The 14,646-nt window shown below is 55.3% G+C and overlaps 2 protein-coding genes and 1 non-coding gene across 4 annotated transcripts; 2 read left to right on the top strand and 1 right to left on the bottom strand.

Moving 5' to 3' along the window:
- Window positions 1–3,246: 3,246 nt before the first annotated feature.
- On the bottom strand, window positions 3,247–3,328 carry TRNAL-AAG (transfer RNA leucine (anticodon AAG)). The gene has a single exon. It is a non-coding gene; the product is annotated as a tRNA-Leu (tRNA).
- A 1,905-nt stretch (window positions 3,329–5,233) lies between these two features.
- LOC116241133 (uncharacterized) lies at window positions 5,234–7,430 on the top strand. Its single transcript, XM_090130108.1, has 2 exons — window positions 5,234–5,507; window positions 6,289–7,430. The coding sequence occupies exons 1-2, from the start codon at window positions 5,234–5,236 to the stop codon at window positions 7,428–7,430; spliced, it is 1,416 nt and encodes a 471-aa protein (XP_089986234.1).
- A 3,220-nt stretch (window positions 7,431–10,650) lies between these two features.
- On the top strand, window positions 10,651–13,640 carry LOC149913291 (uncharacterized). Of its 2 annotated transcripts, XM_090130281.1 has the most exons (6): window positions 10,651–10,953; window positions 11,076–11,620; window positions 11,971–12,075; window positions 12,721–12,740; window positions 12,851–12,871; window positions 13,113–13,640. In XM_090130281.1, the coding sequence occupies exons 2-5, from the start codon at window positions 11,425–11,427 to the stop codon at window positions 12,851–12,853; spliced, it is 324 nt and encodes a 107-aa protein (XP_089986407.1). In that variant the 5' UTR covers window positions 10,651–10,953; window positions 11,076–11,424; the 3' UTR covers window positions 12,854–12,871; window positions 13,113–13,640. The 2 variants fall into 2 exon arrangements, 1 of the variants encoding a protein (XP_089986407.1); XR_016461344.1 differs by lacking the exon at window positions 11,076–11,620.
- Window positions 13,641–14,646: the final 1,006 nt, after the last annotated feature.

Below are 14,646 nucleotides of genomic sequence, written 5' to 3' on the forward strand. Positions count from 1 at the left end.
GCGCGGATCGCTGCGCCGAACTTTGCGCGGATCGCTGCGCGGCTCCCTGCGCCCCCCCCCCCCCCCCCGGTTTGCGCCCTTTCCCTTCGTCTCCGTTTCCCTTTTCCTCCAATGATTCCCTTTGAAAATTCCCATTTCGGCTTAAATTTCGGGTTTCGTTTCGTTTGATGGAAATTTTCATTCATTCTCCCCGAAGTTCCAATTTCTTCCCTCAGTTTCGTTTCGTCCCTTTTTTTTTTTTTTTTTTGCCTCGATTTTGAGTCCATTCCGTCAAATTTTGACTCATTTTAAAATTTCCATTTTCAGAAAAAAATCGGGTTTTGAAAATTTTGATTTTTTTCCCAAAAAATTCGATTTCTTTTGGAAATTTCCACTTTTTTTTTTCAAGATTTCGATTTTTTTCCCCAATTTTGATTCCATTTCTTCGTATTTTCACCTCAGTTTTGATTTAATTTCCCTGATTTTGATTTCACTTTTTCTCAATTTCAATTTTTCCCAAAATTTTGATTCAATTTCGTTGAATTAATTCCAGTTTTAAAATTTTGATTCAATTTTTCATTCATTGCCGTTTTATTGCCCCTAATTCCAATTTTTAAAATTTTGATTTCATTTTTTATTCCAATTTTTTCAATTTCAATTTCCTTTGATCTTTTTTAATTTTCCATTTCTACAATTTTTTAATTTTCTTTCTCTACTTATTGATTTTTTGAAAAATTTTCATTTCCATACTTTTTTCAATGTTCATTTCCTTTTTTAAATTTCAGATTTTTTCCTTTAATTAATTCTCACTTTTAAAATTTTGATTTTTCAATTTCTTTCATTTAAAATTATTTATTTTCTTTTATTTCCCCTTAATTCTGATCTCGTATTAAATTTAATTGTGCTTATTTTGATTTCATAGTCCATATTTTTTAATTTCTAATTTTCAATTTTTCCGTTTTCCTCCATTTCCTCCCAATTTTTCCCAAATTTTCCCCCACCTGCCCCCATTTTTCCCCAATTTCTCCAACATTCTCCAATTTTCCCCCATTTCCCCCAATTTTCCCCATCCCCCCATTTTTTGTCCCGATTTCCCCATTCCCCCCCAATTTTCTCCTACATTTCCCTCAAATCCCCCCATTATCCCAAATTTTGCCCATTTTTCCTCTGATTTCCCCCATTTCCCTCCATTTTCCCCAAATTTTCACCCAATTTCCCTCAAATTGCCCCAATTTCACCCCAATTTTCCCCAAATTTCCCTCAAATCCCCCCATTATCCCGAATTTTTGCCCATTTTTCCTCCGATTTCCCCATTTCCCTCCATTTCCCCATATTTTCCCCCAAATTCCCTCAAATTGTCCCCAATTTTCCCCCCATTTTCCCTCAAATTGCCCCAATTTCACCCCAATTTTCTCCTACATTTCCCACAAATCCCCCATTTGCCCAAATTTTTGCCCATTTTTCCTCTGATTTCCCATTTCCCTCCATTTCCCCAAATTTTCCCCCAATTTCTCTCAAATTGTCCCCAATTTCACCCCAATTTTCTCCTACATTTCCCTCAAATCCCCCCATTTGCCCAAATTTTTGCCCATTTTTCCTCCGATTTCCCCATTTCCCTCCATTTCCCCATATTTTCCCCCAATTTCCCTCAAAATGTCCCAAATCTTTCCCAATTTCCCTCAAATTGTCCCCAATTTCACCCCAATTTTCTCGAATTTCACCCCAATTTTCTCCTACATTTCCCACAAATCCCCCCATTTGCCCAAATTTTTGCCCATTTTTCCTCTGATTTCCCCATTTCCCTCCATTTTCCCCAAATTTCCCCCAATTTCCCTCAAATTGCCCCAATTTCACCCCAATTTTCCCCAAATTTCCCTCAAATCCCCCCATTATCCCAAATTTTTGCCCATTTTTCCTCCGATTTCCCCATTTCCCTCCATTTCCCCATATTTTCCCCCAATTTCCCTCAAATTGTCCCCAATTTTCCCAATTTCCCTCAAATTGTCTCAAATTTCACCCCAATTTTCTCCAATTTCACCCCAATTTTCTCCTACATTTCCCTCAAATCCCTCATTTGCCCAAATTTTTGCCCATTTTTCCTCCGATTTCCCCATTTCCCTCCATTTCCTCATATTTTCCCCCTATTTCCCTCAAATTGTCCCCAATTTTTCCCATTTTCCCTCAAATTGCCCCAATTTCACCCCAATTTTCTCCTACAATTCCCACAAATCCCCCATTTGCCCTAATTTTTGCCCATTTTTCCTCTGATTTCCCCATTTCCCTCCATTTTCCCCCAATTTTCCCCCAATTTCCCACAAACTGTCCCCAATTTCACCCCAATTTTCTCCTACATTTCCCACAAATCCCCCCATTTGCCCAAATTTTTGCCCATTTTTCCTCATATTTCCCCATTTCCCTCCATTTTCCCCAAATTTCCCCCATTTTCCCTCAAATTGCCCCAATTTCACCCCAATTTTCTCCTACAATTCCCACAAATCCCCCATTTGCCCAAATTTTTGCCCATTTTTCCTCTGATTTCCCCATTTCCCTCCATTTCCCCAATTTTCCCCCCATTTTCCCTCAAATTGCCCCAATTTCACCCCAATTTTCTCCTACATTTCCCTCAAATCCCCCCATTTGCCCAAATTTTTGCCCATTTTTCCTCTGATTTCCCCATTTCCCTCCATTTCCCCATATTTTCCCCCAAATTCCCTCAAATTGTCCCCAATTTTCCCCCCATTTTCCCTCAAATTGCCCCAATTTCACCCCAATTTTCTCCTACATTTCCCACAAATCCCCCATTTGCCCAAATTTTTGCCCATTTTTCCTCTGATTTCCCCATTTCCCTCCATTTCCCCATATTTTCCCCCAATTTCCCTCAAATTGTCCCCAATTTCACCCCAATTTCACCCCAATTTTCCCCAATTTTCCCCCAATTTTCCTCCCACTTTCCCCAAATTTCCCCAATTTCCCCCCAATCACCCCCACCCTCCCCTCCCCCCCCCCCATTTCCCACAGGTCCCGGAAGCACTGCAGGAAGTGACGGTCATTTCCACCCCCACCGCCCTCCACCCCCCACCGGGGCACCGCGGCCACCCGCAGCCTCCCCCCACAGGTGGGTCCATCAACCCCCCCCAGCCCCACAGCCCCGTTTGGGGCCCCCATCTCCCCACAGGGATCCCCTCGTGTCGTGGGGCGCAAAAAGATGGGAGCGGATTTGGGGGGGGCCGGGGGGCGGTGGGGCGCGGAGCCCCAAAAGATGCTGGGTGGCAGCGGTGGGATTCGAACCCACGCCCCCGCAGGGACTGGAGCCTTAATCCAGCGCCTTAGACCGCTCGGCCACGCTACCCCGTGGGCGGCCCCAAATCCCAGTGGGAAACAGTGGGGAATCCTCAACCCAATGGGATCCAAGGGGGTCCTGCCACCCAAACCCCTCATCACATGGGATCGCACAACCCAGACCCATCCCCAATGGGATCCCACAACCCCAAACCCATTGCCCAATGGGATCCCACAACACAAACCCCATCACCCAATGGCATCCCACCACCCCAAACCCCATCACCCAATGGGATCCTGCCACCCAAACCCCATCACCCAATAGACTTCCACTACCCAAAACCCCATCATCCCCCACTCAATGGAATCCCACCACCCCAAAGCCCATCATTCCCCACCACCTCAATGGGTTCCCTCCACCCAAACCCCACCACCCAATGGAATCCCACAACCCAAACCCCATCAGCCAACAGAGTTCCACTACCCCAAACCCCATTATCCCCCATACAATGAAATCCCACCACCCCAAACCCACCACCCCAATAGAATCCCACCACCCAAAACCCATCACCCCACAGAATCCCACAACACAAACCCCACCACCCAATAGACTTCCACTACCCCAAACCCCATTATCCCCCACTCAATGAAATCCCACAACCCAAACCCCTCATCCCATGGCATCCCACAACCCCAAACCCATTGCCCAATGGGATCCCTCCACCCAAAACCCATCACCCAATGGAATCCCACAACCCAAACCCCATCAGCCAACAGAATCCTGCCACCCAAACCCCATCAGCCAACAGGGTTCTACTACCCCAAACCCCATTATCCCCCACTCAATGAAACCCCAGCACCCCAATGAAATCCCACCACCCCAAAGCCCATCATTCTCCACCATCCCAATGGAATCCTACAACCCAAATCCCATCACCCCACAGAATCCCACAACCCAAACCCCATTACCCAATAGACTTCCACTACCCCAAACCCCATTATCCCCCACTCAATGAAATCCCACCACCCCAAACCCCTCAGCCAATGGGATCCCACAACCCAAACCCCATCACCCAACGGGATCCTGCCACCCAAACCCCATCAGCCAACAGGGTTCCACTACCCCAAACCCCATTATCCTCCACTCAATGAAATCCCATCACCCAAACCCATCATTCCCCACCACCCCAATGAGATCCCTACACCCAAACCCCATCACCCAATAGACTTCCAGTACCCAAAACCCCATTATCTCCCACTCAATGAAATCACTCCACCCCAAACCCCATAACCACAATGACATCCCACCACCCCATACCCCTCAGCCAATGGGATCCCACAACCCAAACACATCACCCAATGGGATCCCACAACCCAAAACCCCCTCATCCAATGGGATCCCACAACCCAAACCCCATCAGCCAACAGAGTTCCACTACCCCAAACCCCATTATCCCCCACTCAATGAAATCCCACCACCCCAAACCCCTCAGCCAATGGGATCCCACAACCCCAAACCCCGTTATCCCCCATACAATGAAATCCCACCACCCCAAACCCACCACCCCAATGGAATCCCACCACCCAAACCCCATCACCCCACAGAATCCCACAACCCAAACCCCATCACCCAATAGACTTCCACTACCCCAAACCCCATTATCCCACACTCAATGAAATCCCATCACCCAAAACCCCACCACCCCAATGAAATCCCACCACCCCAAACCCCTCATCCAATAGAATCCCACAACCCAAACCCCATCACCCAACAGAGTTCCACTACACCAAACCCCATTATCTCCCACTCAATGAAATCCCTCCACCCCAAACCCCTCATCCAATGGGATCCCACCACCCAAACCCCATCACCCAACAGAGTTCCACTACCCCAATCCCCATTATCCCCCACTCGATGAAATCCCACCACCCCAAACCCACCACCCCAATGGAATCCCACCACCCCAAACCTCATATGGGGGACTGGGACAAAACCGATGGGTTCCATTGGCAGCCCTGGGGTGGGGTGTGGGGTCAGAGCCGTTCATCCCACCCCAAACACAGCCCCGCCCCGCCGCCCCCCACCTCTTTAGGGCCGCAGGAGCGCAGTGGGGAGCCATGGGTCCCCAACATGCTCAGCTCGGAGGACGAGGAGCCCACGCGGCCGCTGCTGTGGGTTTGGGTCCGGAGGAGGAGGAGGTGGAGGAGCTGCCCCAACACCGGGACGTCCTCCGGGTCGTCCTGCTCAGGTATGGGGGCACCCAAAGGGGGGTGGCTGTAATGGGGGAAAGTGCGTGTGGGCACCTATGAGGACCCCTATGGGGATGTGCCCACGTCCCAGCAGAGCCCCATCCCCACCCCACAGTTCCCATCCCCTTTCCAGGATCCCTTTCCCCCTTCCCACAGTTCCCATCCCCACCCCACAGTTCCCATCCCCTTTCCAGGATCCCTTTCCCCCTTCCCACAGTCCCCATCCCTTCACCTCTCCTTCTCTTCCCCTCTCTGTGCTCCTATCCCCTTTCTGTGCTTCCCATCCCCTTTCCATCCTCCTCATCCCTTCCCCACGGTTTCCACCCCTTTGTCCTTCATTCCCCCCCACTCCCCCACAATTCCCATTCTCTCCCCGTCGTTCCCATCCCATCCCTGTGCTTCCCATCCCTTCGTCCCTCCTCCCCATCCCCTATCTGTGGTTCCTATCCCCTTTTCCATGGTTTCCACCCCTTTACTCCTCATTTCCACCCCCTTCCCATCCTCCCCATCCCCTTCCCGTGGTCCTCATCCCAAACACCTGCAGTTCCAATCCCATCCCTGTGCTTCCCATCACTTCACCCCTCGTTCCCACCCCACATCTGCAGTTCCCATCCCCTTTCCATCCTCCCCATCCCCTTCCCATGGTCCTCATCCCACATCTGCAGTTCCCATCCCCTTTCCATCCTTCCCGCCCCCTCCCTGCACTTCCCACCCCTCTTCCCCCCCATCCCCACCCTCCATCCCCCCCCTGCTCCCCATTTCCTCCCCGCTCCCTAACAGACGCAGCCGACGACGGATGGACGACCACAACAACAGAGGGCGCATCCACGGAGGACGACGGTGACGACGGTGACGAGGAAGACGAGGACGAAGACGGGGCCAACGCCAAACCCCGCGGCGCCGCATCGGGACGGAGAAGATCCGGCACCTCCTGCACCCGCTGCGGGAAGAGCTTCCGCCACGCCGCGTCGCTCCGCCGGCACCGCCGCCTGCAGCGTTGCGCTCAGCCGTCCCCCTGCACCCGCTGCGGCCGCGTGCTGATGTGCAGCTCCGCCCTGGAGGACCACCAGAAGAAGCACTGCCGACCCCAGGCCCGGCACCGCTGCTTCCCCTGCGCCGACTGCGGCAAGCAGCTCTCCTCCAACGCCGCGCTCGTCACCCACCGCCGCATCCACACCGGCGAGCGGCCCTACGGCTGCCCCGACTGCGGGAAGCGCTTCATGGCCAACAAGTCGCTCAGCAAGCACCGCAAGAGCCACTCGGAGGACGGCTTCTTTGCCTGCCCCGACTGCGGCAAGAAGCTGACGTCCAAAGCCACGCTGCTCACCCACCGCCGCATCCACAGCGGCGAGCGGCCCTACGAGTGCCCCGACTGCGGGAAGCGCTTCATGGCCAACAAGTCGCTCAGCAAGCACCGCAAGAGCCACGCGCTGCCGGGCGGAGCTGCTGCGAACGCAGCCGACGTGGCGCAGCTCCGCGTGCGCCCCGACCAGGCGGCGGAGCCCCGCGCCGAATGCAGGCAGAGCTCGGCCCGCGGCGCGACGCCCGCACGGCGGCACCGGCAGCACGAGGACGCGATGCCCCATCGCTGCCCGCAGTGCGGAGCTGCGTTCCGGCTGCACTCGGCGCTGCTGCTTCACCAGAAGAGCCACGCGGCGCCGCGGCCGCACGCCTGCAGCGACTGCGGGAAGGCGTTCCGTGAAGCCACCACGCTGCGCCGGCACCGCCGCATCCACACCGGGGAGAAGCCGTACAGCTGCCAGTACTGTGGGAAGAGCTTCCGCGCCAGCTCCACGCTCATCATCCACCGGCGCATCCACACCGGCGAGAAGCCGTACCCGTGTGGCAGCTGCGCCAAGCGCTTCGTCTCCAGCTCGTCGCTCATGAAGCACCGCCGCACGCACCAGCGCCAGGCACCCTGAGGGGGTCGCTCGCTTCCCCCTCCTCCCCCTCTGAGGGGCTCTGAGGGGCTCACGGCCCCCTCCCCACAGAGCTCTGCCGTGTCCCCGTTGCTGGCCCACAATTTGATGGCTTTCCCAACCAACCCCGACGAGGATCGGTCTTTTCTTGGGGGGTTGGACTCCACCGGGTGGAGGGTGATGCGGATTGGGGTGATGGGACTTCATTGGGATGGAGGGATTCCACTGGGCAGGGGATGATGGAGTGTAGGACGGTGGGACCCCGTTGGGTTGGGGGTTGGAGTGGCGGATTCCATTGGGATCATGGAATTCCACTGGGATGATGGGGTTCCATTGGGATGGAGGATGATGGGGTTGGGATGGTGGGATTCCTTTGGGATGGAGGATGATGAGATTTAGGGCAATGGGACCCCATTGCGATGGAGGATGATGAGATTTGGGATGGCAGAATTCCACTGAGTGGACTGCGATGGCGTCTGGGTCAGTGGGACCTGACTGCAATGATTGGGTTTAGGATGGCTGGCCCACAATTTGATGGCTTTCCCAACCAACCCCGACGAGGATCGGTCTTTTCTTGGGGGGTTGGACTCCACCGGGTGGAGGGTGATGCGGATTGGGGTGATGGGACTTCATTGGGATGGAGGGATTCCACTGGGCAGGGGATGATGGAGTGTAGGACGGTGGGACCCCGTTGGGTTGGGGGTTGGAGTGGCGGATTCCGTTGGGATCATGGAATTCCATTGGGATGATGGGGTTCCATTGGGATGGAGGATGATGGGGTTGGGACAGTGGGATTCCTTTGGGACGGAGGATGATGAGATTTAGGGCAATGGGACCGCATTGCGATGGAGGATGATGAGATTTAGGGCAATGGGACCCCAGTGCAATGGAGGATGATGAGATTTAGGGCAATGGGACCCCAGTGCGATGGAGGATGATGAGATTTGGGATGGCAGGATTCCACTGAGTGGACTGCGATGGCGTCTGGGTCAGTGGGACCTGACTGCAATGATTGGGTCTAGGATGGATCTCATGAAGCCCCCCCGCATGCACCAACGCCAGGCACCTTGACGAGCTCACAGCCCCCTCCCCGCAGAGCTCTGCCGTGTCCCCGTTGCTGGCCCACAATTTGATGGCTTTCCCAACCAAACCCGACGAGGATCGGTCTTTTCTTGGGGGGTTGGACTCCACCGGGTGGAGGGTGATGCGGATTGGGGTGATGGGACTTCATTGGGATGGAGGGATTCCACTGGGCAGGGGATGATGGAGTGTAGGACGGTGGGACCCCGTTGGGTTGGGGGTTGGAGTGGCGGATTCCGTTGGGATCATGGAATTCCATTGGGATGATGGGGTTCCATTGGGATGGAGGATGATGGGGTTGGGACAGTGGGATTCCTTTGGGATGGAGGATGATGAGATTTAGGGCAATGGGACCCCATTGCGATGGAGGATGATGAGATTTTGGGATGCCGTGTCCCCGTTGCTGGCCCACAGTTTTATGGCTTTCCCAACCAAATCCAATGAGGATTGGTCTTTTTTTGAGGGGCCATTGGCTGGAGGTCGATGGGGATTGGGGTGATGGGACACCATTGGGATGGAGGGATTCCATTGGGGTGGTGGGGTTCTGTTGGGATGGAGGATGATGGGGATTGGGGTGATGGGACTCCGTTGGGGTGGTGGGGTTCTAGTGAGTAGGGATTGAAGAGATTTGGGGTGGTGGGAGCCCATTGGGTGGGGGATGATGGGGTTTGGGGTGGTGGGACCCTGTTGGGTCGGAGGATGATGGCATTTAGGGTGGTGGGATTCAACTGGAATGGATGTGGATTTGGGATCTGGGATTTGGGATGATAGGAGCCCACTGTGGTTGGGGATGATTGGGTTTGGGGAGGTGGGACCCCATTGGGTCGAGGGCAATGGGGTTTGCGATGGCGGGATTCCATCGGGGTGGAGGACGATGGGGATTGGGGCGGTGGGAAATCATTGGGTGGGGGGCAGTGGGGTTTGGTGGGCTGTGGGGCTGATGGGGTCTGAGCACAGTGGGGTGGGAAGAAGAGGGGGAGAAGTGGGGTAGGTGGGCAGCGTGGCTGGGCGGTCGGAGGCGCTGGATGAAGGCTGCAGTCCCAGCAGGGCGTGGGTTCGAATCCCAGCACTGCCACAAAGCATCTTTTGGGGGGTCTGCGGGGGGAGCGCAGCTGGAAGGGGGGAACTTCTGCATCTGGGGGTGCCGCCATCCCAGGGGACAGACCTCCCCCTTTCCAGCCCCGCCATTGCAGCTCTGCCTCATCAGAGGAAGAATTCCATTTTCCACGCTGAGTGCGCCGAGCGATCGCCCACCTTCCACATAAACCCTTCCTGGTCCCCGGAGGCCCCCCGCCGTGGGAAGAGGGGATGCGGGGGTGTCATTAGCATTAATTAATTTCTGCGGGGGTGTCATTAACATTAATTACTTTCTGCATTAGCGGTCAGTTACGTAAAAATCCCTACTGACCAAAGAAACCATCACAGCTTGGGCTCAGCTCGGAGCAAACTCTCACCTCTGCCAGCCGCTCCACGCCGTAATCCTGCACCCTCAGGAAAAGCTCTGGCAGCTCCGCTGGTCCCTGCAACCGATGGGGAGCCGAAGAAATCGGGAGAGGTGTTCGTGCAGTGCGGCCACGGCTTTCCCATGTGCTGTGGGTCCACGTTCCGGGTGGACGCGGAGCCCCATCAAACCCCAGCGGAAAGTCAGCTCTGGGTTCCGCAACCGTTCGCCCCACTGCCAACTGCCCCACGTCGGAGTGACCCCATTACCTCCTCCCCTGGTGGCGGAAACCCCCTGGGCTGGGTTGCAAAGCACCTCAAAGACGACGCCGTTCCAATGCCCCGCTATGCAGGGTCACAACCACCAGCCCGGGCTGCCCAGAGCCGCATCCTATGGCCTGAAACACCTGCAGGGATGGGGCGCCCACAGCCTCCCTGGGCGAGCAGAGAGGTCGCCGCCCTCGGTCCCCCCCTTACGGCCGCCCTCGTGCTGCCCATGGGGTGCAGGATCCCCTGAGCTCCCAGTGCTCCCAGTGCTCCCATGATAGAGCAATTCCTGCTGGCCGTAACCCACTGCCATCCCACGTTACCGGCTCGGATCTCCCAGCCTCGCTCCTCTCCAGCCCTGAGGCCTCCTCCTCCCGTCCGACTGAAGGGCGGACGATCAGCCCCTCCCTGCGCCCCTCCCTGCGCCCCTCCCTGCGCTGCCTGCAGCACTGAGCCCTTCAATGCAACATCTGCGCTGCCTGAGCCCCGCTTTGCAGGCGGGGGAGGGGGGGATATCAGCCCTCCTCCTTCCACCCACCCTCATCAGAGCCGCTGTGCTGCCGGGAGGGGTGGAGGGGATCCTCTTCCCCATCTTCTCCATCCCCATCTCCTTCCTCTCTCCTCCTTCCCCCCTCCTCTTCTCCAGCTTCCTCTCGGGCTGCAACCGCCCCACTTTCACCCCCCCCGGAGGAGCTCCTCGTTTATCTCGTGGCTCTGCACCTCCTCCATGCGGGACCAGGTGAGGGTGCTGTGTGGCTGCTGTGCCCGGCAGAGGTGTTGCTGTGGGGTGGGGGAGCCGCCGTGGGGCAGGGAGAACCCAGCCCAGCACCCAGCCCTGCTTGACTTTCCCTCTCTCTTCAGCTCTTCCATGAACCGTGATGTGGGGTAGAACTTCTGTCTCTTCTTCAGCTCCCGGGGGCTCCCACCCCCAGGAATCCTTCCCCGCTCCCCCTTGCTCCCCCTCCAGCGGTTGTAGGCGCGATGGGGCACACACCGACACACCCTGTGCCACTCCAGGTCCCCACATGAACGCAGCCACATCTCACCACCTCACTGCCCAGCCCAGCTCGGGGCGGTGGCACCGAGCCTCCGTGTCACAGCCGAGGAGGGACGGGACGCGGTGCTGCGCTGCCAGTCGTCCCCTTGCAAGGATGCTCCGAGCTCCCATGGATCCGGCACCGCTCCTCTGGGCTGGTGCATCCCTCCAAACATGGAGGGCGCCTGCAGCAGACGGAGGGATGGAAAGGGAGGACAGCGCCGCTCAGGAATGGCCTCTGATGGAAAGCCGGATTTGCGCATCACTGCGCTGAGCTCCTCCGGTAGCGGCTCACACGGCTGTGCTGTGCAAGGTGGTGACGATGATGGCGACGGCTCTGCGGACGCCGTGGTGGAGCTGGAGGTGTCAGGTCGGCGGCTGGGGCGTGCGTGGATGGAGAGCTGAAGGACAGCAGCCTTGGAAAGAGGCCGGGGCCGAAGCGCTCCGCGAGATGCCGGAGTTGGAGCGGGCGCACGGTGTGGTTTGGGGGCGGGTCTGCACGGATGAGGCGGTTGGGTTGGGTTTCTGTGCTGGGTTTCTCCACGTCGCAGCGCGGGATGCTGAGCGGCTCCTCCGCCTGCGCCAAGCTGGGGATGCTGCCATGGTGTGGCACCGCTGCCTGGCTGCTGCTGCTTTGGGCTCTGCGATCTCCCAGGTCTGAGTCTCGCTTTGCCACGTATGGGAGTGGAGGAGGAACGCTTCTCCTGATGTATTTTCCAGAGCCCTTTGCCCCAGTCGTCCGTCCCTGGAAGGTGGCTCTGGCTGTGATCATCGCACTTCTGGCTGGGTCATCTGCTGCCATTGTTTTTCTCTATAGCAAGCGAGGTGAGCTGAGAGTGGAGGGGATGGAGAGCAGGGGGTGCTGAGCAGGGCCAGGGATGGTCGGGTGGTGCTGAGCTCTGCTCCACGGAGGTGCACAGGAGGAGGAAGGGAGATTTTTCCTGAGATTCCCATACTGCTCGTTAAATCACATTTGCCTTTTCTTTCCGGGAATGAAGGAAGGGGAGAAAGGAAGGGTGGGAAGGTAGGAACGTGACAGGAGCACGGCGCAGATGGAAAGGTCCAGGCCCTCTTGAGACACCCCCAGAAATCAAGCTGCCTGCTGACCACCTCTTCATCTGCTTTGTCTTCCGGCCCACAGAGCAGGGAGCTGAGTGAGCCCTTCCAGCCCCTCCTTCCACCGCATTCCCTTCAATGGCACTGATAGAAGAGTGCTGGGTTTGTGTGACGTGTTGGGACCACGGGACGTTTGGGGCCTTGGGACGTGTTGGGGTCGTGTGATGTGTCAGTCCTGATCGACCCACACGCAAAATTCTGCCCCAATCCCTTCCCTCCTATTGTTTTAATTCCTTCTTGGGGCCAAGGGGGCCGTTGGCCACTTCCCAGCACAAAAAGATTTGGGGTCTGAGCAGCCGTGGGATGAGGAGGTGCTCCCTCTGGTCACGCATTTCCTTTGTTTCTATTTTGCAGAGGGAAAAGATGCAATGTTGGTAAGTCTTCTTCCCCAGAATGAGGGAATTCAGGGTCTCCCTGTTGCATTGGCCGTGGGATGAGCAGCTGTCCCCTCTGACCGTGCTCTGCTCTGCTCTTTCTTTTCCAGTGAAAAAGGCTGTGATACTGGGTGAGTTTTCTTCCCCAAACCAAATTACCTTCAACCTCCCCATGGGAATCTGATCCCTCTGAGCATGCCTTGCTGTTGTGTTTGCTTTTTCCATCATATCTGTAGAATTCCCCTTTTTGGGACCAAAGTGGTCCCTGGCCATTTCCTTGAACAAAAAGGTTTGGGGTGTAGGAATGGGAGCAGCCATGGGATGAGAAGCTGTTCCCTCTGACCGTGCGTTTCCTTTGCTTCTGTTCTGCAGAGAGAAAAGATGCACTGCTGGGTAAGTGCTGGAAGGAGCAGAGCTTGAGAGCAGCCCTGCAGGGAAGGACCTGGGGGTCCTGATGGACGAAAAGCTGAACATGAGCCAGCAGTGAGCTCTTGCAGCCCAAACAGCAAATGGGATCCTGGGCTCCATCAGCAGAGGGGTGGCCAGCAGGGACAGGGAGGTGATTGTTCCCCTCTGCTCTGCTCTTGTGAGGCCCCATCTGCAGCACTGCGTCCAGGTCTGGAGCCCCCAGTACAAGAAAGACAGGGAGCTGTTGGAGAGGGTGCAGAGGAGGGCCACGAAGATGATCAGGGGACTGGAGCACCTCCCCTATGAGGACAGGCTGAGGGAGCTGGGCTTGTTCAGCCTGGAGAAAAGAAGGCTGCGGGGTGACCTCATTGCAGCCTTTCAGTACCTAAAGGGAGCCTACAAGCAGGAGGGGAATCAACTCTTTGAAAGGGTTGATAACTGCAGGACGAGGGGAAATGGTTTTAAGTTGAGGGAGGGGAGATTTAGGTTGGATGTCAGGGGGAAATTCTTTACAGAGAGAGCAGTGAGGTGCTGGAACAGCTGCCCAGAGAGGCTGTGGATGCCCTGTCCATTCCTGGAGGTGTTCAAGGCCAGGTTGGATGGGGCCCTGGGCAACCTGGCCTAGCATTAAATGTGGAGGTTGGTGGCCCTGCGTGTGGCAGGGGGTTGGAGCTTCATGATCCTTGAGGTCCCTTCCAACCCTGGCCATTCTGTGATTCTGTGTCCCTCCCCACTCTAAGAGATGTCAGGGTCTCCCCATTAGCTGTGGGATGAGCAGCTGACCTCTGACCACGCACTGCTCTTCTCTTTTGTTTCCAGTACCACTACCTGTATCATGGAGTCACCCTTCCCATTTTTTTTTTTAATTTTTTTTTTCGTGTTCCACCTGCGTGAGCCGTGGGATGAGATGTTCCTCTCATCACGCACTGCTTCTGCTTTTCTTCTGCAGGTGTAAGCGCTGAAAATCTGAGTAAGTCTCCACAATAAGGGAATTTGGGGTATTCCCATGGGATCAGCCGTGGGATGATCACTGACCCTTCTCATCATGCATTTCTTGTTTCTTTATATAGAAAAGTATAGAAACGGGTGAGTTCTCCCTCCCAAATAATAAAACAAACAAAATATCAAACAAGCAAACAAATAAATAAGGGGTTCTGCCTTTGTGAGCTCTGCGAGGAGACATTCCTCTCATCATGCATTGCTTTTCTCTCTCCTGTTTGTTTGTTTTTTTTTCCATAGGAAGGAACTGAAGAATCGAGTGAGCCTTCCCCAAACCAAAGCATTCCCATTCCCACGGGACGACAAACTGTCCCACCTCAGCATCCATTGCTTTTTCTTTCTTCTCCAGGAAAACCAGGTGAAGAATTGGACTGAGAGATGAACTGCAGCGCACGACAACCACAGGAGATTCATGGCTTTGATTTCCTTTCATTTCCTAACCAACTTTTCCTTTCATTTCCTAACCAACTTTTCCTCACCCACGAATGCGACGCGGAAG

The sequence above is a fragment of the Phasianus colchicus genome, chromosome 39 (genome assembly GCF_987193195.1).
Source record: "Phasianus colchicus chromosome 39, bPhaCol1.hap1.1, whole genome shotgun sequence".
NCBI lineage: Eukaryota > Metazoa > Chordata > Aves > Galliformes > Phasianidae > Phasianus > Phasianus colchicus.

What these genes read in the sequence shown, in the direction of transcription:
- LOC149913291 (XM_090130281.1), top strand. Translation starts at nt 11,425, where the DNA reads ATGGAGGGCGCCTGCAGCAGACGGAGGGATGGAAAGGGAGGACAGCGC. An exon ending in GGTGGAGCTGGAGGTGTCAG is followed by an intron (nt 11,621 to 11,970) that starts GTCGGCGGCTGG and finishes TGTATTTTCCAG; the next exon opens with AGCCCTTTGCCCCAGTCGTC. An exon ending in TTTTCTCTATAGCAAGCGAG is followed by an intron (nt 12,076 to 12,720) that starts GTGAGCTGAGAG and finishes TCTATTTTGCAG; the next exon opens with AGGGAAAAGATGCAATGTTG.
- LOC116241133 (XM_090130108.1), top strand. Translation starts at nt 5,234, where the DNA reads ATGGGGGACTGGGACAAAACCGATGGGTTCCATTGGCAGCCCTGGGGT. An exon ending in CTCCGGGTCGTCCTGCTCAG is followed by an intron (nt 5,508 to 6,288) that starts GTATGGGGGCAC and finishes GCTCCCTAACAG; the next exon opens with ACGCAGCCGACGACGGATGG.